Here is a 26276-nt window from a genome sequence, read left to right on the forward strand (position 1 = left end):
ACTCACTAATTTATGATACAAAATATGTCATGATTAAAACAGCTGATGTCAAAATTTTCATCTTTCTTAGAGTTTTTAATTAAAAGAAAACAAGATATTACTCTTAAACAATTCATTACATTACTTTAATTGAAGTTCCACCAACTAACTACAAGCTTTTATAAAATCTTATGAAAAACAGGCCCAAAAGATTTTTTTCTCATTTTTATTTTTTTTTCTCTCTTCATTTTGGAATTATAAAGTTGAGATAAGCATTGTTTGAACAGCAGTTTCCATGCAGCAGAATATTTTAAATTGGTATTCTTTCCAAGACAATTCACCTCTTCATAATTTAATCATATAAAGGACTGGGCAATTATAATGTTCCTACCCCAAAATGATAACAAGGTCACAATACTGATTGAATTTCTGTTGTAAAAGATATTTTTAGGCAATCTCATCATTTTACTGTACACTTAAAATATTACCCAGATTGTAAAAGATTGGGAAAATGTAAATTACTTTTTTCAGGTATGTTGACCCTATAATAACTACTTTAAACCACTTTTTTTCAGGTATGTTGACCCTATAATAACTACTTTAAACCACTTTTTTTCAGGTATGCTGACCCTATAATAACTACTTTAAACCACTTTTTTTCAGGTATGCTGACCCTATAATAACTACTTTATACCATATCAAAAAGGAATTTTCTTGAAGGTTTATTAATCAAATTTGCTTTACACTGATACTTTCTTGAAAATAAATCCATTTTTAAATATTCTTTTGACATTAAAATTGAGAAAGGAAATGGTGAATATGTCAAAGCGACAACCACCCGACCATAGAGCAAACAACAGCCGAAGGCAACCAATGGGTCTTCAATGTAGCGAGGATTCCCGCACCCGTATATCTGATTAATATTTGTACTATCAACCTTCATTAAACTTTAACCTTTCAGGTCCTAAATTCATACAGGACTATGCCATCATTACCGTAATATAACTTCCTCCTATTGAATAAAATGTCAGCAAAATATACCATTATAAATATATCTCAACATTTAATAGACATGGAGTTCCTAGTTTATTGCAATGTACAACATTTACATAAATAATGTGGAATGTTCACTACTGTATGTTAAATGATATCTGCTAGCCTATTTCTCTATAAGGTCAGTTGTAATTTTATAAAAAACATAAGGATAATAGTCTACATTTCCCATCATAAGCCCTGGAATGTCCATCTGGCCAGCCTGAAAAATAAAGACATCATAAATTATTTTTCACATAATCGATCTTAACAAAATGTACATTTTGTAAATTACTACTGCCTTTTTTCATATTCAGGACTTAACTGCATCCAAAGTATCTTGAACATTAAATGATGCTAAGTTGGTTTTTTTTCGTGAAGAAAATGAGTAGAAGTATATCATAGGATAAATCATATGTTCTGTTTGGTCCCAAAAACCTTTTATAAACCAATGAAAAGTATCAGTAAAATCTTTTCTTTCAAGTTGATAAATAGTTGACTTTTAAGAAATTTAAGTTTTAAAATGTGTGCTGTTTGCAAAATTGAAAAAAGGGAAATAACTCTTTTTAAAATTGTTATAACAAGAATATATGAGTTAGAACTGTTTGAAATGTTTGTATTTTATGCCAAATACAATGTTTTAGGTGTGGCATTAACTTCAGCAAATAAAATTCCAAAATGACAAATATATATAAAATTTGTGAAAACATATAATTTCTCTTATCCAATCAAAATACACATATGCTGGAATTAATATAAATATATCACTAACCATATCCCCTGACATTGCACTGTTATCAAGATGACTATATAAATCATTTAAAACCTCTCGTAATTTTCTCAGCGATTTCTTATGTGGTAATAATAACATAGCTTGGAAATTCACTGGTAATCCGTATCTACAAGTATACATAATACATATAATTCTATTTTATTTGTACGACTGTTTTTTTTTTTTTTTTTTATATAAATTCACAATTCTTCATGTTGTTTATTGAAAATTAAAACTTTGCCTGAATAAGGGAGATAACTCAGTTATAATAACTTTATGTATTTCTATCTGATATGCATTTCATTTTGGAAAAGTAATAGTGGAACTAAGACAGTGGGAAAAAAATATAGCAGAACAGTAATTAACCAGATGCTCCGCAGGGCGTAGCTTTATACGACCGCAGAGGTTGAACCCTGAACGGTTGGGGCAAGTATGGACACAACATTCAAGCTGGATTCAGCTCTAAATTTGGATTGTGATTAAATAGTTGACACAGCATAGGTTTCTGAATGAATGTGTTCTAATGAACTTAAAATTTTTGTTTTCTCTTAGAGCAATTCACTATGCTGTTGAATATTAATCCTCTCAAAAAAATGTTTGAAGAAATTTTCTTTTTTATTTATGAAATTTCAAATGAGAAAAATTGAACCCAATTTTTTTAATCACAACCCCCTTTCCCTTATTCCAAAACTAATCTCAATTAAAATTTCTAATGGAGTTTGCAACAATAACTACTCATTTAAATACATCATAAAATATTAAGATGTAAAAAAACTGCTTGTTATCACTGAATGGTAAAGATTATTTTAATTTATCAGTTGGTAGTAAAAAGTGAATATACATTGTATATTGTATATAACAAAGATTTAAGTTGATTCTGGACAAAGAAAGATAACTCCAATTAAAAAAAAAATCTTGCTATTGCACAATATTTTGCAATTAGATATTTCTTGCTTACTATTCTGGACAAAGAAAGATAACTCTAATTAAAAAAAAATTTGCTATTTCACAATATTGTGCAATTAGATATTTCTTGCCATTACGCAATACTGTGCAATTGAAAAGACTTGCTATTGCACAATACTTAATATAATAATTTTAGATCCTGATTTGGACCAACTTGAAAACTGGGCCCATAATAAAAAATCTAAGTACATTTTTGGATTCAGCATATCAAAGAACCCCAAGATTTCAATTTTTGTTAAATTCAGACTAAGTTTAATTTTGGACCCTTTGGACTTGAGTGTAGACCAATTTGAAAACAGGACCAAAAATGAAGAATCTACATACACAGTTAGATTTGGTATATCAAAGAACCCCATTTATTCAATTTTTGATGAAATCAAACAAAGTTTAATTTTGGACCCCGATTTGGACCAACTTGAAAACTGGGCCAATAATCAAGAATCTAAGTACATTTTTAGATTCAGCATATCAAAGAACCTAACTGATTCATTTTTTGTCAAAATCAAACTAAGTTTAATTTTGGACCCTTTGGACCTTAATGTAGACCAATTTGAAAATGGGACCAAAAGTTAAGAATCTACATACACAGTCATGACAGTTAGATTCGGCATATCAAAGAACCCAAATTATTCAATTTTGATGAAATCAAACAAAGTTTAATTTTGGACCCTTTGGGCCCCTTATTATGTTGGGACCAAAACTCCCAAAATCAATACCAACCTTCCTTTTATGGTCATAAACCTTGTGTTTAAATTTCATAGATTTCTATTTACTTATACTAACGTTATGGTGCGAAAACCAAGAAAAATGCTTATTTGGGTCCCTTTTTGGCCCCTAATTCCTAAACTGTTGGGACCTAAACTCCCAAAATCAATACCAACCTTCCTTTTGTAGTCATTAACATTGTGTTTAAATTTCATTGATTTCTATTTACTTAAACTAAAGTTATAGTGCGAAAACCAAGAATAATGCTTATTTGGGCCCTTTTTTGGCCCCTAATTCCTAAACTGTTGAAACCAAAACTCCCAAAATCAATCCCAACCGTTCTTTTATGGTCATAAACCTTGTGTCAAAATTTCATAGATTTCTATTAACTTAAACTAAAGTTATAGTGCGAAAACCAAGAAAATGGTTATTTGGGCCCTTTTTGGCCCCTAATTCCTAAAATGTTGGGACCAAAACTCCCAAAATCAATACCAACCTTCCTTTTGTGGTCATAAACCTTGTGTTAAAATTTCATAGATTTCCATTCACTTTTACTAAAGTTAGAGTGCGAAAACTAAAAGTATTCGGACGACAACGACGACGACGACGACGCAGACGACGACGACGACGCCAACGTGATAGCAATATACGACGAAAAATTTTTCAAATTTTGCGGTCGTATATAAATAATCTGCACAATCTGTTTGATTTTTGGGTCAATCATATATCTATAATATGAAAATAAGTAGATGTGGTATAATTGCCAATGCGACAACTTAGCACAGCTATCCAACAAAGTTTAAATGAAGTAGATGAAATCAATTATAGGCAATTGTACAGCCTACAACAATGAGAACCAGATGCTATGCAGGGTGCAGCTTTATACGACCGTAGAGGTCGAACACTGAACAGTAGGGGCAAGTATGGACACAACATTCAAGCTTGATGCAACTCTAAATTTGGATTGTTATTAAATAGTTGACACAGCATAGGTTTCTGACACAGAATGAATGTGGAATAATGAACTTGAAATTATTTTTTTTTGCTTTAGACCAATACACTATTCCTGTTGAATATTAATCCTATCAAAAATAACATTTTAAGAAATTTTCTTTTTTAATTTCTGAAATCTGAAATGAGAAAAATTGTACCCCGTGCAAACTCTTATTTAGCCCCTCCCCCATTTTTTTTCACCTCCCCAGGTTCCCCCTTATTCCAAAAATAATCTCGATTCAGATTTCTAATGGACTTTGCACCAATAGTAACTTCTAAAATTTTTACAGTTTATCATCTCAAGACAATCATCATTTCTTAATACATAATTTTCAAACAGTGTAAACATATGTATATAACAGTATTCTTTAAATGGAATTTATATTGGATTTCTCTGCTTTTAAATTGTTTAAATTGTCCTTAAATCAGAGAAACCCTCGTTTCCCCCCTTTTTTGCTCCTAATTGCTAAATGATTTGAGCCATAACCCCCCATAACCATCCCTTTGAAGTATGGAATCTTGTGGTCTAATTTCAGAGATATTTATACACTTAAACACAAGTTATTGACTGGAAACTACAATAATGCTTATTTGGGCCCTTTTTTTGGCCCCTAATTCCTTCACATTTTGAACCATAGCCCACATAATCAATCCAAGCCTTCCCTTTGTTATATGGAACCTTGTGGTACAATATGTCAGAGATCCATACAGAAAAATGCCTGTTTTTGGCCCCTTTTTGGCCCTTAATTCCTAGACTGTTTGCCCAATAACCCTTAAAATATATTCTAACCTTCTACTTATGGTATTAAACATTATGGTACAATTTTAGAGCAATTGAAATACTTATACACAACTTATTATCCTGAAACTAGAAAAATGCTTGTTTTGGGCCCCTTCAGGCCCCCAATTCCTAAACCTTAGGGACCATAACCCCCAACATCAATTCCAAGCTTCCTTTTGTGGATATAAACATTGTCATTGTGTTAAAATTTTATTCATTTCTATTTACTTATACTAAGGTTATTATTCGGAAACCATCTGTCTTCGGACGATGCTGACGATGACATGATACCAATATACGACGGCAAAATTTTTGTGGTGGTATAAAAACCCATACTGTATAGTCGGCTGTAAAAAGCCCTGACATAAATAGTAAGAAACTATTCAATTGAGAAACTAAAAGCCTAATTTATTTCAGGTTAATACCTTAGAACTGATTCTACAAACACTCGTAATGCTTTGACATGTATCCAAGCAGTAAAACATTCTCCAAAATTAACTTTCAACCACTTCACTAATGGTCCCTGCAAAAACAAGTTAAAATCATTACTTTTTTCAAATACTTTCTGTTACGTACAATTAAAAAATGTACAAATCAAGAAAAGATTGACTTGTTTGTGATTGCTTTACACCTCATCAGCACTAAAATGTACATGTATATTGTGGCGCTAAAGAAAGTTTCATTACTAAATTTTGTAAAATGAAATTGTGATGAAAAGTATGCTATTTCTTACACTTAAATCTTGCAAAAGAAGTACTTAAGGAGAAAACTCTGATTGTATTAGGTTTTGTTACTTCTCTATGCAACTAAATGTCTTTTCAAAATGAAACAAATTATTTTTTGTGCAAGTCTGTTTTGCAGTTTTTTTCTGTATTTGTGAAATCTCATAAATCAGTTATTCATAATACTGAGTCATAGAACTTGGTAATATCATTATTTTACACTTACATATTGTTTTTTCTTATCAGCTTCTAATTTATTGATTTCAGTTTTACCAGCAGCCATTTCAGTCTCACTGTACTGAAAATCACGAACATTAAATCTGAAAGTAAAGTTTTCTGTATCAAAGATTTTTTAAATTTTTAATTAATGCAAGAGTTTTAAACTAAAAATAAAATACATCTATTTGTACTATAAACAAGAGTATATGAGAATATTTCATCTGCTTATTAATTTCCTTTACATCAACTTCTGCCTACAAGGTGTCCATCGTTTGCATAATGTGCTAATACATTTGAAGAGCAATTTCATTCCTAGATACTGTGGAAAAAGCATATTAAAGCTAGCATAAACAAAATAAAAGCAACTTAAAAGCTTTTTATCGATCTTTCAACCATTCCTATTATTAAAATTTTACGGAAATTACAAGAAAAGAAAAAAATAGACTCCAACTTAAAAGGACAGGCATTCTACCATCATATTTTAAGAAAGATTTGTGAAATATTCACAATGTTTCACCTTATAGTTTCCAGAAGACTATCAATACAACATACATACCCCCCTTTTGAAGAATAGACAAGAATAAGACAACATTTAGCTATAAGAAACCTCATATTCATTTGGATCAAATAATAAAGTAGGAAACACACAACACAATTTTAAAGGGGTGAAAATTATTACACAAATTCGTATGGAAAGATTTGGGAGTATACATAGAGCAAGTACAGAGGAATAAATAAACATTGCTATAGAAGGACTAGTAATTCAAATTTTGAGTTATGTCTATATTTACTTGTTTTCTCTGCATTTGTGTCTGAATTCATCCACAACTCTTCTGAACAATGTCACAGAGACTAGGCAATTCTCATCATCCTCATATAAAATTCTGTAAAATATAATTATCAACTAAAAGAAAATGTATCATATGTAAAACACTCTATTGAAGCTACACATCACATCTTCTAAAGTTTTGTAAAGAGTTTTGCGAAACATTGTCTAATCCCTGCTATTGCTGCTGTCAGAGTAAAAATGTTATGTTTACTGCCAAAAACTAAGTCCTATTTATCAGTATAAAATGAAAAATGGAAAAAATGTTTTGCTTTTGATCTCAGGGGTTAAAATTAACTTATAAAGGCCAGTAGCAACCTGGGCTACCAGACTTTAAAATCAGTTAGCCCAGACAAAAAGTCAGTAGCCCACATAATTTTACTATCACCGGTGAAGCCCGCAAAGCGAGCTGAACTTCCTAGGGGGGTTTGGGGACATGCCCCCCCAAGAAAATTTTGAAATTTTAGACTCAAAATCCTGCATTCTGAGCATACCTGGAGGTGATTTAGATGCCTGGGAAAAAGTTATTTTTTTCTTATCTTTATTGTTGACTTCAATCAAATTTCATTAAAAAAAAATATATTTGCCAAATTTGCAAAATGGGAATCTTCATGCACTGTGTACAGATTTTTTTACATATCTTTTAAAGACAACTAAAGAATTCTCTGTTCTGGAATACATGTAGATGATAGATGAAATATTTCATTTTATTTCTACTGTATAATAATCTAATTTATTAAATATCTTGGTCGATTTATTTTGCGTATTAAACTACGTACATTTGTAAACAAATGACCCCCCTTTTTTCTCGACTATTTCACGTATTCCAAAAGCATTGTCATGAACTTGATATCTTCTCTGGTTTTCTTTATTTTTGTAAACTGTTCAGTTAGTAAGGAACATAAAAATCATTTTTAACTATAAATGTTATTTATTGTGGTCGACAATACTCGACTTTCGTTTTTGACCTTCATTCTCTGTACACCACGTGGGCTTTGAAAGTGTAACTACAAAAGATACTGTTTTCCAGAATCTTAACAGCATTATATATATCATACTTTCTTTTATTTGACTGATAATACTTCATGACATGCTATTGTCATCTTCCCTGACTTTCTTCGCTTTCTTGAAGCCAAAACCGTGATTGCTTCATATTGTTAATGACCATCGGAACACCTCTCTTGTTATCCTTGCAAGCATACGATACATTCTGACTTTAAATAGATGACCAATCAGTGACCTGAATTAACGTGAACTATATTTAATCACAGGTAAACACTGATTTGACATCCTTGTTTATCGCGACAGCGACTTTGATGCAATACATTTTAAAAAGATTTGTCTTTTTGAATTTAAATATAAATTTTTGTCCGTGAAGTATCCAGTACTTGGAGTCACGGTAAATGGCGGATTTCAGTCAGTCAAGAACTTGTTTTCAATTCCCCACCTAGGCTACCACAACTGAGTAAAAAGATTGCCCAGGTCAATTTCTGGTCGCGACCGTTAATTTTTTTCCCTGGATCTTTAAAGTTTGTCCAAGCTTTGTAAAATTCCATGAGATTTGACAATTAGTTTTTTTCTGTCACTACATTGTCATTCGAAACTATTCTGGGTCAGTTGATTTTTTTTCATGACAACAATACTGCTTTTTTGTGTGTAGGAGGGGGGTGAAATTGAAGCAGACATTAGTTTTACCTAGAGGATCTTGGTACAACCATGTCTGTCAGCTGTTCATATTTAGCTGCCCATTCATGGTGGAATGATCTGAAATAAATAAAGACATGTTTACTATTATGTATGATGAACTGAGTTTTGGCGTTGGTGCTAAGGGGAGTTGTAAGTTGTTACTGAGTTTTACCACTACACTCTACTCAAATGATCCTGTATTATCAATGACATAACATCACATAGAAATTATCACCCATAACCACGTTGTTCATAATAGCGATATATTCTTGACAAGTCCCAAGACAGATAATATTGAAATTTTTTACTTAACTTTCTGGGTCATGTTGGTTTTTAAATTTTAAGTTATATGCTATAAAAAAAATTTTTTGCAATGTTTTTCATTGCACAATTTGAAATGGGATTGGTTTCACATAAAAAAAAAAGATTTAAAGTCATATGAAACTTCAAATCTAAAAAAAATAATGCATATGATGGATAGTTTTCATTATAAAACTTATGTACACATACTTTTTTTTTGAAGAAAACTCTTTAAATTGTCCACATTTAGAAGAAGTTTACCATTTTATAATTGCTTGCTTCCAGAAAGCGATTTGTCGACATATTTTCAGTATGCAAAGTGACCTTAGACCTCTCGTAAAAATCTGGTGATTGCAATACGCATGGATCCGTCATTTAAATAAGCTATTCACTGATTGTACATGTTAAGCACATGCTCATTATGCATGCTCCTTTGTTGATTGTTTACTATATGGTGACAATCGGTAAAATACGGCTTCAAAATATGACAATTAAGTAGCCGCCATATTTTCACCTCATAACAGACAGAGAGAGAAAAAATGACGATTATACGACGTTTTTGCATAAAAAAATGATAAAATTGTGCACAGAAAACTAAGTTTATGATATAAACATGCAATGGTTCAAAAATTGGATTAACATTATTTTTCACCAGTCACTCGTTTCATATGACTTTAAAACTTTAAAACTTTTTTTAACTGTTTTTTTTAAGAAATCACAATAATGTACCTTGAATTCATAACCAAAATACAGTTATCTTCAGTCAAATGTAATAAAAAACTTACTGTGTGTCTATCATGATTTAGAAACAACCATGTCTGTCAGTGTCTAATATTAAACTGTAATATCATTTTCTTGTCATGTGAAATATTAAACGTAAATAACCTATAATTAAAGCTTTGTAAAATATCTTACTTGGGGACTACGACCAGCAGTGTCTGTAAGTATTCAGAGTCGAGTACAAAGTCCTCCTTCTTTACCAAGTCTCCTAAGTTTCTGGTTAGTAAACTTCCACTACAACAATATCATAAAACTTCTCAGTCCTTTTTCAAAAAGTGTAAAAAGCATTGCCAAAATTCATAATAGTTGATTGCTTTATTGAAATTCTACATATAAATAACTTTTTACACATTGTGACTTAGGCCGTGTTCACACCAAACGCCATGTACAGTAAACTTGTTTACCATTAGTTTAATGTATTGGACATTGGTTTCACATTAAATTTGTTCACATCTATACACCTTGTTTAATTACCTGTACATAAGATTTGTTCACACTTGTAAACTCTATGTCAATTAAATGTTCATTACGTAGAACCGAATGCAAAGTTTTCTGACAACTTTCTAGCAGTAAAGGAACGACCATTTGACTTCAAATCTAGGGGGGGGGGGGGGAATATCGATGGAAATATTCCGAACCCCAATTGGATAAAAAAAAAAAAAAAAGGTCCTACAGATGATACAAAAATATTCTAAATCAAGAGTTTCCCCATACATTATAGTGTTAAATGTTGGAAAAAAAATTGATTACCAGCATCGAAAAAAAAAACCGGAATAAAACGTTTGCTTGGAAAAATTTCTAGCTCAGATAATTTAACCAAATACCCCCCCCCCCCCCCCCCCCCCTTCCCCCTTTTTTTAAGTTAAGTGGTTGCTTCTTTATGAAAGCCATTTTGATGATTTGCAGTAGTTTAAAAATAATAAAGATGTCTCGATTAAGCATTAGAAAACGTAGGCTGCAGCAGCGTGCTTACAGGCAAATAATATATATTTTTATTCTCATAAAGCCAATGCATTACATGTACATCGGTACAGAGATTGAAGGAGAAGAAGGAATGATATATTAGGGATCACTATATTCCTATCTTTTCTGTTTGTTTCAAATGGTATTTCTTCTCCAAGGAGTATTTGGCAAAGGGATGGGGTAATGTTTTTTTTTATAGTTTTAAGGGTAATTTAACGGATCCGAGATACATGTACTAGACAAACAATTATTATACATTTACCTCACACTTTTTAAGTAATGCATTTATGAGTGAATCGTTGTTTGAGACAAGACCAGTAGCAAACATTTCTGTGGAAGTCAAGTCGATTCGGAAAGACCTTAATTTTCAAATGAATTATGTGTTCGGCAATGATGCTGCTTTGAGTCTTGATAAGGGCTTAATAAAGCTACGTTAAATTTAAAAAAAAACAAAAACAAATAAATATATCAAGTTTAGACAAATATTTCTGTAAAGAACTTTATTAACAATTGTTATAAATATCAATTTTATTCAAAAATTGTTTCTTCTTTAAATATACACGGTGAAACTAATGTTTTATAGCGAACCCTATCATAGTTTTCCATAGATTCACCTGCAAGTTACCTGTCCATTTAAACTTTTGTAAGTTCTATTGTCCCATTGAACAAATACAACAGGTATTGTTCTCTGTATAGTTTATTTGATGGGACCTTTAAATTTCTTCCAAGAGAAATCTATCACTCATTGATTAATTTACCTGAACAAAAAATTGAACTGTCAATGATAAAAATACATGTACAAATAATAAAAAAGAACTCCTGCAAAACTGCATGTGGCATTGTATTTATTCAATATCAATATTACATTTTTTAATAGTTTCAATATAAACACTGATTCAAAAATTAAAAGTTGATTTCTAAATCAAACTTTTGTATAATTAACCTACCTATAGGAGGGTTAGCTTGTCTAAGGGGGTATTAGTTTTTTCATACTTCAGTATTTATGATAGTAAAATGAATCTCAGCCAAGTGTGCATTGCTATTATTTAGTTAAGTTAGTTTGCGAAATAAATTTCAAAGTCATTTTCAAAATTTCAAAATTATTCAAGATGCAAAATTACGTTTTTTTAATCAAATTCATCATGTAATTCTTAAAATATTTTTTTATCTAAATTGATGTAATGTGTAAATAATGTATCCAATGCAAAATTTGCATTTTGTATGAATCAAAAGAACTACATAATAAATGAACAGTCAGACTCAACAATAACCAGGGGAGATAATTTTAATGAATATATCCACAGTGTTTAAAAATGTTCTCAGATTTTTCAAGCGTTATTCCATCTATAACTGCATCACATATTGCAGCTCTTGTATGGTCAAAAGTAAAATCACTGTTTGATCTTAATATTTGCTTTATTATGTGAAAGCAATATTCACAAGAATTAAGTTGAGGGTGGTAAGGGGGTTGATATTTCAAGGTAATTCCAGCTGGTCTTAGCAGATGAGGTAAGTTAGTGTTGACTATACGTGAATGATGAAAAGCACAATTGTCCATAATGATTGTGTCTCCAGGCACAAACAGGGGTTGATGTCCATTAGCTAGTTTATCATTATTTATATCAATAGCCTCAGCAAAAAAATTAATAAGTTCCAAACTGTTAGATGATCCATCAATAACATTGAAATAGTCCACACCAAATCTTGAATGCAACAGATTAATTGTATAGTTTGCATTTGAAGCATATCTTTGTAATTCAAATGCTCTAGAACCTTTGACTGAAGTTCCATAATTTCTATTGCCAGATGTTTTTATTACACCACTTTCATCAAAAAAATGTAAAGTACTTGGATTTTTCTGGCTTATAAATTCAACAAAGTTATCAAATTGGAGCTGGATATCATCTTTTTGAGTTTCAACAGGTAAAGTCTCCAATTTTTTATATGAGTATCCAAGTTCATGTACACAAGAATGAGAAAGATATTTGGTAGATGGAACATTCTGTTGATTGCAAACACAATTTACAACCAGTTTGTTCCTTATTTCAGAATAAGTTAAAGATGGTTTTGAATATTTAAAAAATTCCACACTTTTTAACACTTCTTCGGTCATGATGTCTCTTTTAGGCTGCTTTACTTTATATCTATTTTCAACACCACAAATGTATTTACTAATAGTTTTTTGACATATACCAGTCTCCTTGGAAATAGCAGAAAAGGTTAATCCAGATTGATGCATTCTTTTAATTCTAGTTATTTCGATTTCAGGTATTTTTTTCCCTACATATGGCCTCTCTTGTTTTTCTTTAAAATCCATTCTTAAATTTCATGCAAGTAGCATGAATTTTAACTGATTGTGTATAGTAGAAGAAGATGATGGTATTGTCAACCTGTTCTAAAGTTTGTTCCATTTTACAGGTGAAGATAGGTAAAAATCATTTACCTTCATAAGAATCTATACATACACATACTATGAAAACACCCCCATCTTTCATTTGATTCTTCCAGTTTATTTTTAATATACCAAGTCTAAACAAAAAATTGGCATTAGTAAATTTGTTCTCTTGGAAAGTAAGAGCCATTTTTGGTAATAATGAGTTTCGAAATGACTTCTGAAGACTTTTTCTTACAACTTGGTCCTGATTATAAGAAGTACTCTGCCACATTTAATGATCATGGATTTACAGATGTTGAAACTATCTGCACAATGGAGACCAAAGAAGACCTGTTAACCATGTTCCCACATGAAAGTATGCCCCTAGGTCATAGGAGAAAGATTGAAGCTGCAGTTAAAAATTTGAAAACTGCTACCAGTGCAAAACCCTATGATAATTTCAGTGATAACAAAGAACCATGCAGAGGAGATGAAGAGAAAGGAAGTCTATCAAAGATACAAGGGAAACAGGTTGATAAACTGAAAGAATTAAATGACAAATTAGGGAAAGCTGTTGCAGCTCAGAAAGAAATTGAAAAATTTATCCCATTACCTGAGCCTGAAGGGCCTTATAAAACCCAGACATGTTCAATTTGTCATGTTCGAGGCCATAAGTCGGATGGAAATAAGGACAGATCCCATTGTATGAAAGAACAATGTACCTCATGGGAGTATTGTGGAAGAAGAGACAAACACAAACCAGAGGTCAGCAGAATGAAAAAAGAGATGGAAAAAGAAATCAAAGAATTAAATCGTGATATAACAGAGGTCAAAAATGAAAAAGAGCAAATGGATATATTTGCAGAGAGGTCTCAGTCCTCGTTTATGCACCTTATGAAACTTAGGTTGAAAGCCATCAATCCAATGAAATATTCCCTGTGCACAAACTTATTAATGAGAGATTTAATAACACTCAAAGAATTTTACAACTGTAAAATTCCACAACATGACCCAAAAGAGGATAATGTGGAACTCCCTAAAGCACTTGGAATTGTCAGCACACTTAAAAGAAGGTCGTCATATAATATTTTTGATGATAATAGTAATGCCACACATGCATCTGCCAAAACTAGATGTGCAAGTCCTAAGAAAACAACAACTGATATAGTAATTCCAGTTACCACTTGTACCATAACCCGTCCAGTTTCATCTGATCAAGCAATGTCTGCACAATCTAGTCTATATCAACCAAATTATATGTATCCATTTATGCCTTACGGATATCCTCAAATGGGCTACTACAATCCTTACTATCAATATCAGTATCCCCAACAGCCTCAACAGCCTCAACAACAACCTCCAATGCCAACTTCACCACCACCAACCAATCCACCACTACCTAAAGGATCACCACCTATGTAACTTTTATTTGTTTTATACAAAGTTTGACTTTTATTCAACAGAAGTTTGATGTAAAAATATTAGTGATTAATTCTAAGTGGAGATAACTCTTAAGTCATTTTGTTAAACTAGTGCTTGTTAGCTGGCAACAAACGAAGACATATTCATTAGTTTGTAAGAATTATATGTTGCTGATTTGCACTTTGTGGATATACTAAAAACTTCCATAAATACCTGTGGAGTATAGTAACTTGAGACACTTTATATATCTAGCTTCAGTGATTGTGATGAAAATTTCAGTGGAAAATATTTAGGAAGTTTAAGTGATAAAAGTAAAAAGTTTGATGTATACCGTACTAGTCTTTGCTAAGTGACATGCATTCAAAACTCTATGACACAGAAAAAGTTATTATAAAGTTAATAAATTTGTTGGCTATTTTGGTTTTATATTCATATATTTTCTTTGATTTAACTATAAATAAGAGGTAAATGTAAATGAAAGCATATGGGACAATATCCAATTCAACAAAACTAGGGAAAAAACCAACATAACTCTGCTGAATTATGACCAAACTGCTTTCACTATTTATAATATAAAAAAGAAGATGTGGTATGATTACCAATGAGGCAACTCTCCAAAAGAGACCAAAATGACACATAAATTAACAATTATAAGTAACCATATGGCCTTCAACAATGATAAAAGCCCATACCACATAATTGGCTAAAAAAGGCCCTGAAATGACAATGTAAATCAATTCAAATGAGAAAATTACTGGCCTCATTTTATAAAAAAAATTAACAAAGAACAAATATGTAACACATAATCAAACGACAACCACTGAATTACAGGTTCCTGACTTGGGACAGGCACATACATACATAATGTGGCGGGGTTAAACATGATAGCAGGATCCCAACCCTCCCCTAACCTGTGATAGTGGTATAACAGTACAACATAAGAACAAACTATTAAAATCAGTTGAAAAGGCTTTACTCATCAGATTAACAAAAATACAAGTGGATGTGGCCTGGTACTAATGTACATCAAAACAACAATAAGACACTAAAAACAGATCTGAGAGTACTTGCAATTAACTGACAGTTAGTTCAAAGGCACTAACAACTAATAAAAAAAATCATGTTTCTAAGACTAAATTTTCAATCTGTACACAATAACTTCATAAGAAATGTAATATTCATTATTACAATGGCAAAACTTCCATAAAGTGTTTGAAGATTTGGAATCACTTATTAACAAAAGATTCCTTATTTTACACTGCATTTACCCCTATTTATTTATTGCAATCCAGCTGAAAGAAATACAAATAGAAAAAAAATATGCAAATATGTAAACCAACTAATTTTTGCAAGCAATTTTGTGGTGTTGTGTCTTATTATAAGAGTACAAATAAATCATTGTACAAATGTTACTTTTTGGTCTTCCCTTACATAAAAACAGCAAGAAAATTATTAATCTATTCAGATACATAGCTGAGAAATCAACATAAAAGGAACAAGTTGAGATGAATAACTATTTGTGAAAATAAGTTGGTTTACAGAATTTGAAAAATAAACAAAAAACACACATACATACACCTTGGGCATCTATTATATTGATTTCTGTCCTAATAAATACACTATTGACATCCTTTCATGAAAACATAACAAAACCTCAGTTTTGAATGAAGAATAAAAAACAACAAACAGGGTATATTGAACAATTACAAGTGTATTTTCATTTATTTGGAAGAATTTTTTTTTACTCAGGTAAATTAATCAATGAGTGATAGATTTCTCTTGGAAGAAATTTAAAGGTCCCATCAAATAAACTATACAGAGAACAATACCTGTTGTATTTGTTCAATGTGACAATAGAACTTACAAAAGTTTAAATGGACAGCTAACTTGCAGGTGAATCTATGGAAAACTATGATAGGGTTCGCTATAAATGCCTAGTTTTGTGTACACTTATCTACACAAAGCCTACATCGAGTATCGACTGCATGTAGACAAAACATGTTTTACACTACATGTAAACATTGAATTTTATCAATGGGAACATAATTTTGTTTAGTTTACGTGTGAGTTACACTTACACAACACTGAGTTTAGGTCAATGTGAACACGGCCTTAGATGAAGAGTTGTCTCATTGGCACTCATACCATGTCTTCTTATTTCAATTCAACTATCATGACTATTGTACAAAATATATGTGTGTTATTTATATTTACAGAAAGAAAAAAAAAAACTTCATTTGTTTAGCATATCATAAAATGTATGAAATGCAATATTTTGGCTGAAATAATGTTTTGTACTTGGCCTTATAATTCACATAAAACATCATTATGACTTTAACAAATTACATTACTTTTAAGAGACAATGTCTTCTTATATAAAGATAAAAGAACTTACGTAGCTTTTCTTTCTAAGTTCTGTAGATTTCCCTTTAAACTGTTGTATGCCTGGGATTTAGTTCTAAGATCTGTTTCTATCTGGGACACTTGCTGTCAACATATATACACAATTATTCTACATGTGTAAATTCATTTTTATAAATAAATGAGGTCTGTATCATTACATTGTCATATAATAGGCAACTAGTTTCTTACTGCTGTATTTGGTTTAGTGTTATGCAAGTTTACCTTATGTTATCTTGAAATTTTATAAAAATATTCTTAAAAGCCAACTTTTCCTAAAAAATAATGTACACAAAAAAGTTGAAGAAAACTATTTTTTTGCAAAATTTGAAAGAAAACCCATTTCTATATAAGACTTTCATAATCATTACTACAAAGTTTTTACTCATATTTGGCTGAATACTTTCATACAAAGAGAAGATAACATCGAAAACATGAGAGTACAACTGTCGTTAGTAGCTAATATTTTAATAAGCAAGCTAGAAAGAAAATTCATTACAACATTTTGTCTGTACCTGATCAACAAAACCACTGAAACTATTTTAGTTCTAATCCTGAACCAAGTCAGGAATATGTTCTCTTTTCATTTAATGTGTTTGAGAATTTGAATTTGATAAGGGATTTTCCAATTTGAATTTTCAGTGTTGTTTGGTATTTTCATTACCGGGTATTTTACTTTTTAGTACCTAGTTCATGCATACCTTTCCAATAATTTCTGCAATATTCTTCAATGACTGTTTGATTGGATATTTGGCTAAATCCCACTGAAATCTTGTCAAATAAGTCACTAGGTCAACTGTAATTAACAAATGCAAAAGTCAACAAAATATTTCATTTCTTTAATACAAACTTGAGGCTTACAAATCTACTGAATATTCCTGATTTAAAATATTAAATGTATTTTCAAATCCCTTACAAATAAGAAAAATAAATAAAAAAATTTAAAGTTCAAAGAATGGCTGTTTTTCCTATTTGCTATTTATAAAAAAAATAGTTTTTCCTATTTGCTATTTATAAAAAAATAGTCAACATCTGACCATATATTTGGCCAAATTGAAATAGTATTTAGCTATCAAATAACACTGTAGCCCCAATAAACATAGCATACAATATCATCTGGTTGATCATGATCTTATTTGTCAGTATCTATTTAAGTTTTTTCCTCTTCTGAAAAACCAGTATAATTTGCCATGTTTTATGAAATTAAATATTTACTTTGCATTCTACCATGCACATAATGTTTCCATATACCCACCAATATTTATTAATGTTTGTTGACCTTTTATACTCTAGAAATGGTTTGTACTTGAAAGCTTTGAATTTTATATCATTAGAAAAATACACATAGTGGATGCTGTCTTCATTGATTATCAGCCACTGACCTCCATTTGCTACTAAATTTTCCTGAAGTTTGTCCCTCTGTGCTTCCAATACCTCTCCTAAATACTGTGCTATCTTCTTGGTTACACTGTAAAACAAAACAAAAAACACAATATAATATGTCAAAAAACAATCACTCAATTCAATTTTTCTCAGAAGCCGATCTAAGCATTCCTAGATTTGAAAATTTAAAACCTATGTTTATGACATACTGGAATGCTGCCCTGGCATATTATAATTACCATCATCTAGAATAAATACATATATAGGAATATATAATAGGAAGACTCTTCAGGATTAATGGTCGACAAACAGTTTAATTATAATATTGGTGAGTGGTAGCTAGTAATATAATGTTAAAAACTGTAAGCTTTGTAAAATTTGTACTGTTTGTTCTTCATGAGGGCCTCAAGGTAGATTAGTGAAAGCTATTTCAGCAATCTTTAAATAAAGTCATTACTTACTTACTTACTTACTTAGTAAAAACTAGAACACACCCGCGGAAAAAGCAGGCATATACAGCTTGTGAACTGTTGTAGGATGGTTTTTTGTAAAAGATATTATGTATGGAGAATTTCATAAAAGGTATCAAAAGCCCTCTCCCTTTTTCCAAAGTCCGATATTTGTTTCCTTTCTGTTAAACTGAATTATTTTCGTGTTTCTGGCCTCAGACCACAATTATTCTTCTCCTTTGCTACAATGCTTCTTTTGGTAAAAGTCAAATCAAATTAAAAATTTGCACTGTTTCAAACATGAAATAAATGTAACTGCTTATATATAGACCATTATTAGTCTAATAAAATATGCTTCTAGGACAATCCATCGGTGCCTTTTCTTTTGAGAACCTTATTAACATACCAATGGTAGGATATGAATCATGTATAAATGACTAAGACCGACTTCGGCTATTTTGAGGGGTGGTCGGAGGGGTCCTGATTCCGAAATCCCGGGCTTAAAGTCATGAAATCCCGAGATGCACAATTTAAAGAAATTCATATCCCAAAATCCCGTGATTCCCGGATTCCGTAAGGGTTAATCCATAAATCTTGAGCTTAAAAACACCCGATCCTGACGCCCGGCCGAAAAAGGGTTCTGCCTCCCTCTAATCTCTATCTTACTTTCATTTTTGCCAAATCACTATTTTCCCTTTCAACCATAAACTTTTATGTCCCATTTATGGGCATTATGTTTTCTAGTCTGTGCATTCGTGCGTTCCTTCGTTCGTTCGGTCGTCCGTCCGTACGTACGTCTGTCTGTCCCGCTTCAGGTTAAAGTTTTTGGTCGAGGTAGTTTTAGATGAAGTTGAGCATGTTTTACTTATTAATATATATGCAAGTGGTATGACCCCTTAAATAGTAAATATTTCAAAGAAAACAGTAGACAGAATCAGGGACTTTCTATACAAACATAAAGTCCTGACAGAATACAGAGAGTCTCTATATATTAAAGTAGTATAATCGTAGTTTACATGTAGATAAACGCTGAAAATAATTCTCCTCTCTAAGGAGGTATAATACATGTAATTGTGGTTCTTGCGATCTAAACACCATGATATGAAACGCGAAAAATAATTGTTCTCGCTAAGGAGGTATAATAGTTGTGATTCTTGCGATCTAAACACCATGATATGGAGAACGCTCTGAATGGCTTATTTATTTTTCATTTTTGTTATCTATCATACGATTGGTTGTACTTGTGTCACATGTTTTACTTATTTTAATATATATGCAACTGGTATGACCCCTTAGATAGTAAACGTTAACATTTCAAAGAAAACAGTAGACAGAATACAGAGAGTCTCTTTATATTGAAGTAGTATAATCGTAGTTTACATGTAGATAAACGCGAAAAAGAATTGTCCTCTATAAGGAGGTATAATAGTTGTGGTTCTTGCGATCTAAACACCATGATATTGAGAACGCTCTGATTGGCTTATTTATTTTTCATTTTTGTTATCTATCATACGATTGGTTGTATTTGTGCATGTTTCAAATCGGAAGTCTTATCTATGACTAAAATTCAGTCTGATGACGGAATCATATCCGGACTCATTTTTTGTCGTTTTTCTCCCAAAATAACTCAATATGAATAATCATAAGAATGGATGACAAATGCGACTATGCATGTTACCTATAGGACACAGAGGCATGATGATTGATTTATTGTGGAAGGAAGAGAAGCGACACACAAAATGAGGTCGTCTCATTTAATACATGTAATAGTATAGATGGGAAGAAGTTCAATATAATGTAACATAAAAGAATCACCTTTCACAGTAGGCATCCAACTTTCCAAGGTCATCTGATAAACCAACTAATATGTCTAAAGTACCAACCTGTGGAGAAAATAAGATTCAATCTTATGGGAGATAACTTATAATATATATAATTTATTAGAAAAAATAAGGAAATCAAATACTTACAATCATGACAAAAATTGAATTATATCAAAAGTGTGAACCATCTTGAAAAATTCAACGATGACTTTTAATTTTTTTGTTATTAATATTTTCTGCTTGGCATTTGAAAAAGAAAACAATTTCATAGGCTTTCTGATAAAAGCTGTATTCAGAGCATTATGAATATGCATCATATATAAATGCCCAGGGTATTGCTTATTCTGATATAATAATTTCTGTGTACATGAGCCATGACACAAATAAAGTCTTTCTGCCATCAATCGTATACATATTCTGATATAATAATTTCTGTGTACATGAGCCATGACACAAATAAAGTCTTTCTGCCATCAATCGTATACATATTTGCTCTATTCCTTAATTGACCATGCAGGCATGTAAAAAACAAGTATTTTGTAGAGTTAACTCAATGGTGTAAACTTATAAATACAACCAGGTAATGAACCAAACACCGTCTACTATGCCCTGAGAACATGGAAGCAATAAAGTACAGCAGTTTGTCCCTACAAATGTACATTTATTTTCAAAATGATAATAAGCAATTTATAATTTAGCTTTACAAATTTTAGAAATCTCATATAATTATACCTTCAGATCAGGAATAGCAAATTTATAGTTTGTAGATAGCATGTTCTGATTAGCTGTTGTCATGCATAATTTGTCAAAAGTTTGTTGACATGTTTTGTCTCCAGGGGCTGATACCAACCAAAACTCTGCCATGGTTCTCGTAACTGAAAAAGTAAAAAAAAACATTTTCCACCAATATGTATTTAAGTTATAACAGACAATATCAGGTATATATGTTTATTCAAATTAAGATTCATTTTCTGTCTAATATCTCTATTATGTATACTTTTTCTTTGATGCAAGATGTAATAACCCTAATCTGTGACATGAAAAAGTGTCTACAGGTGTTATGGAATTCAAAAACATTGTATTGTTAAAGAACATAACTTATTACTGTAAAATTCCACATTTTCATGTGAAACTGATAGGTCTGTAAAACATGTTAAAGTTGATAAACAATATTTTCAGTTTTTCAAAATGGATGTGGCCAAAACAAGCATCAATCGCTTTTTTAGTTTTGTGGTTTGGGAAAAGTGGCATCAGGTCTGTTTGCTCCCAAAACGCACTTGCACCCTACACATACACCTCCTGAGTTGGTTCTCCACTTATTTTTATTCAAATACCAGTTGAATTATTAAATGTTTTTTTAAAAGAATAAATCAAAATTTTAACATGTACATGTATACAATGTATTGTCATTAATAAATATTCGTGTATTTTTCAAATATTGTTTTTTTGTGATAAGATGATAGATTTACAATTCAAAACTACAGTTAATTGATCTTAATTGTTATTTACAAAATTATTATTTGTAGCAATACACTAGCTAAAGCATGATGAAAAACTAATAGACAACTTTCAACTGTGTTCTCTTTCTGTCCAAAACTCATCTTCGCTAGCCAAGGGTTGCGACCCACTCCCGTTCTCTTCACCCTTGGCAAATTAAGCCAACATTTGTGATAACAAGTTGCGCCATCTATCGGAAGATTAAAGTCATGCCAATTCCAAATACATTATTCTTGACCAATGGTAGCACTTGGAACTCTTCAATTTGGAGGTAAAAACACGGTAGCGTCTAGATTCTACTCACTTGGTAAAGCCGGAAATGAAAATATACGTCAATATTCATGCATTTGTGCATGAAACATACACAGGAACTTCTTTCAGTTGATTAATCAAAGACCAAATTGCTCTGAGGGATATGATTGCCATTGTTTTCATTGACACATGTAGCTGGATAATATTATTTTCAAAACTAATTCAACTGCACATGTAAAATGTAATTAAAGTAATCTGAATAGTTACAAAATAGCCAATCCAGGTTAAAAGTGTATGAACAATGTACTTAGGCCTATTGTGTTTTATTTTTGTACTATCAATTCCAAGTTTACTTTCCACAGCAGTCACTGAGACTCAGAGTGAGAGAATCACCTATTTTCCTACGTTAATTCTAGGAGGAACCCCATTCCTAACTCTTTAAATATTTAATTTCCTTTGGGTCAGTTATCATGACTCCTTTCCGTACACATTCCTCTGTTTAAATTGCGATCGTTTTTAATATAATACGACGTTTATTGACAGAACAAGTTAATTTTTCTCAACATGTTGTTTTGATTCAGAAATTTACGGAAGTGACTTCCGGAAGGGAGACAACTCGAAACGATACTATGGAAGACTCCATTTCGCCTGAAGGGGGGGAAGTAAACCTTTACACTGTGGACATAAATTTTTTTAATTTAAATGATGCATATATAGGATTTAAAATTAAGCAATAACAATAACCCTCAATAGCAGACATACATAGAAAGGATCCCATGAGTTATAAATTAATCAATTGAGTGGGGAATCCAGAGAAACCATTTAACCTAGTACCCCTTGAAGTCAAGAAAACTCTACACATGCGCATAATTACCTAAACAAACCCTGTAGTAAGAACGTATATTAAACCTAAATGGTTCTCTATTTTTTTATGGAAGTACAATATCAAATATCAGTTTAATAACGGTGACATATAAGTAAAACTCCACTTCAGTTCTTATATGACAGAAATAGACTTATCGGAATTCAGAGAACTCTCGCATTTTTATCACAACTGGGGAATTCCCTCTCACTTGTTCCTAAATTTATAAAACTACTTCATGTACTTAAATATAAATATAAATACTGCTTGAAATATATCCCAAAAACATTCAAGTTGTCACTAAATATAGTCGTATGTTAAGGGATGAAAATACTTGTCATGCTTGTTGCACAATAAACATGTGGCAATTGTTTACAAGCACTTTCTACATTTACACATGATCATGTTATAGGTGCTTTTTGATTTGATGCAGCAAGTTTCGACTGCAAGCAATAAAAATCCTTACCTTGTGTCTCTGAAAATTTATCTCAATCCGCCAAGGGCGAAGAGAATTTTTTTTTTATTTTTTTATTTATTTTTTCAATAGTCAGGATTTAACATCACCCTTACAGCGCCACCTGACTAAGGTGTTACAGGGTTTCAAATATATAACAACAAAAGACTATTGTTTTATCAAGATTAACACAAACTAAAATATAATTTTTTTGAAAATCTCTTTTTTTTCTCTCTCTCTTTCACACTCTCTCTCTCTTTCTCTCTTTTTTCACAATCTCTTCATATAGAAATATCTATAGATTATTTAATAGAAGAAAAAAAGGGTTTATATGTGCTATGCATATATTACATACTGCTCTGTTCCATAAATAGGCCAAAAAGATATATATTGATATAAATTTTGTTGTTAGATTACCATTCAGGATAAATAATTAACATAGGGGCCCAAAGTTTTTCTAGTTCAAAAACTTTGTTGTATTTTCTTGCTGTATATAACTTTAAGTTATAAAAGTTTTTCAATCTATTTTTTAATTCAATTGCATTTGGAAGCTTTTCTTCTAGCTTGCATTTATATATGTATTTTTTGGCAAAAATTACAAGAAAATTTAAAAACAAGCTTTCTTCTACAAAACCAAGAAAAAAGTTTTTTTTGTTAAAATCAATGTTAACATAGAAATTTTTCAGACAAGCACAAAACATATATAAAAAATTTGATGTCACTTGACAATCATAAAATAAATGTCCAATAGTTTCATCTTCACATCTACAAAAAGAACATAACTTTGTATCTTTGATTTTAATCTTATATAAAAATGTATTTGTAGGAATAGTCCTATGTAAAAACTTATATTGGAAATTATACAAATATGTATCTCTACAACCTTTCTGAAGTATACAAAAGTATTTCTTCCAGTCTTCAATATTAGAATGCAGCTCATCCTCCCATTTTGAAAATTTTACAACTGGAGGATGTGCACATTTTACAATAAGATTATTATATATGAATTTGATATTTTTACCGCTAGTAATTTTCTCCAAAAAATTTTCATGCGGAGTAAAAGGGCAAAGAGAATGGGAGTGGATCATACATGTAACCCTTGGCTAGCAAAGATGTCCAAAACTTTGGTTTTAATGAACATTACTTGTACCTGTTTAAGGGGCATCTTCACTTCCATTGCTATGTTGAGCGAGTAGTTGAAAAAAGTATGATGCTACATTGCACAAATTTTTCTGCAAATCAAATTCTTATAATTGATATACAGAACTGCCGTCATTAGGGACTAATGATTAAGAACTTATGGAAAAAATATTGTTTCTTCATGTTCTTGTTTATCCTGCATAATGACAATCACAAAGACTCACTATGAACTTTAATATTATTTGTCAATTTAATATCATAGAGCAGGGATACAGGCATTTCCCTGGTAAATGTCGTCACAAAGGCGCAGAAAATTGACCAACTTCTTTGGTGAGGAATATGTCTATTTAGCAAAACTTTAATAAAATGAAAACGGGTGAGAACAGATCCAGTGTGCAAACGTGTGGGGTGTGAACGACTGAAAAGAGAATGAGAATAGAGGCGACCATGATTTTGGGCCCTTCGACACCATACACCTTACATGTATCACTAATCCCGGCTGACCCGGAATGCTTGAACTTTTGACGCATACAACAATCACTTTTCCATTGTGGTGTCAGATATTATGTTTTATGACGTCAAAATTTAACGGGAACCTGTGTGATATCCAGTAATGGCTAACAAATAGCGATAAGGTGTATTGTCACAGATTCAGGAAAAGCAGTCATGGGCGAGGTAAGCACAGAAGCATGAGCATTGGTGGGCAAGGCCTACAATAAAACTAGATAAAAAAATCAACTGTAGTACATCAAATGAGACAAGACCAAAAAGCAGTATCAGAAACTTTTCATGTGACCACCAGAGAACATCCCATCAGAGACAGAGAGCAAAAAATTAGCCAAGTTGACATGGTGTATTCTTTAGTCCCTAGATAATTTATTCATGCATTCAATTTGGAACCACGACCCCTTAAAATAATATACGATCCACTTTATTCAACCCTTACGATATATTTTGCCTGCTGCAGTTTTAATAGTTATGTTACTGTGCAGCTACCCAGTTGAATGGTTGAGGAGAAACAAATCCCGATCCGCTTCCGCATAATGGTGATAAATTGACTTTTTACACTCACCTCGTCTAAACAATGAAACAATTCCGTGAATTTGTAAGCAATTAAGACTCTTCTGAAGAAAAATGGCCAATTCAAGTAGGATAATTACATGAAAATCAAATGTTAAAGGTTAAGAAATTCACCGAAACATATTCCTCTCACGTGAAGATATGTTCGGAATAATATTATGATTGACTTTATCATTGATTCATACGTATCTTTCGAAGTATTCCGAAGCAATTGTGACTAAACTATAAAACAAATTACGGATATGGTTGGAAAATGTTTCCGCTTTCGTTAGTGTTTTTGTGTTGTTTTTTTTTTTTTTTATTTTTAGTCAAGATTTTTTTATAAGGGGTTTGAAATCTTAATATATGTTTGGCTTGAATGTTAGACAACTATGGCAGACTTAAGTGGACAAAAAGAGCTATTTTTCAATATTAGA

General features: G+C 31.4%; 1 protein-coding gene across 2 annotated transcripts; it reads right to left on the reverse strand.

Moving 5' to 3' along the window:
* Positions 1-1029: 1029 nt before the first annotated feature.
* On the reverse strand, positions 1030-26012 carry LOC143082522 (V-type proton ATPase subunit C 1-A-like). Of its 2 annotated transcripts, none has more exons than XM_076258234.1 (13): positions 25853-26012; positions 21308-21450; positions 20568-20635; positions 18303-18388; positions 17622-17716; positions 16916-17007; positions 9897-9995; positions 8691-8759; positions 6961-7053; positions 6177-6270; positions 5654-5751; positions 1784-1910; positions 1030-1234 (listed from the first exon to the last, which is right to left on the reverse strand). In XM_076258234.1, the coding sequence occupies exons 2-13, from the start codon at positions 21437-21439 to the stop codon at positions 1139-1141; spliced, it is 1149 nt and encodes a 382-aa protein (XP_076114349.1). In that variant the 5' UTR covers positions 21440-21450; positions 25853-26012; the 3' UTR covers positions 1030-1138. The 2 variants fall into 2 exon arrangements, with proteins under 2 accessions (XP_076114349.1, XP_076114350.1); XM_076258235.1 differs by lacking the exon at positions 25853-26012 and adding an exon at positions 25727-25839.
* Between the last annotated feature and the right edge of the window lie 264 nt (positions 26013-26276).

The sequence above is a fragment of the Mytilus galloprovincialis genome, chromosome 7, assembly GCF_965363235.1.
Source record: "Mytilus galloprovincialis chromosome 7, xbMytGall1.hap1.1, whole genome shotgun sequence".
NCBI classification, from domain to species: Eukaryota; Metazoa; Mollusca; class Bivalvia; order Mytilida; family Mytilidae; genus Mytilus; species Mytilus galloprovincialis.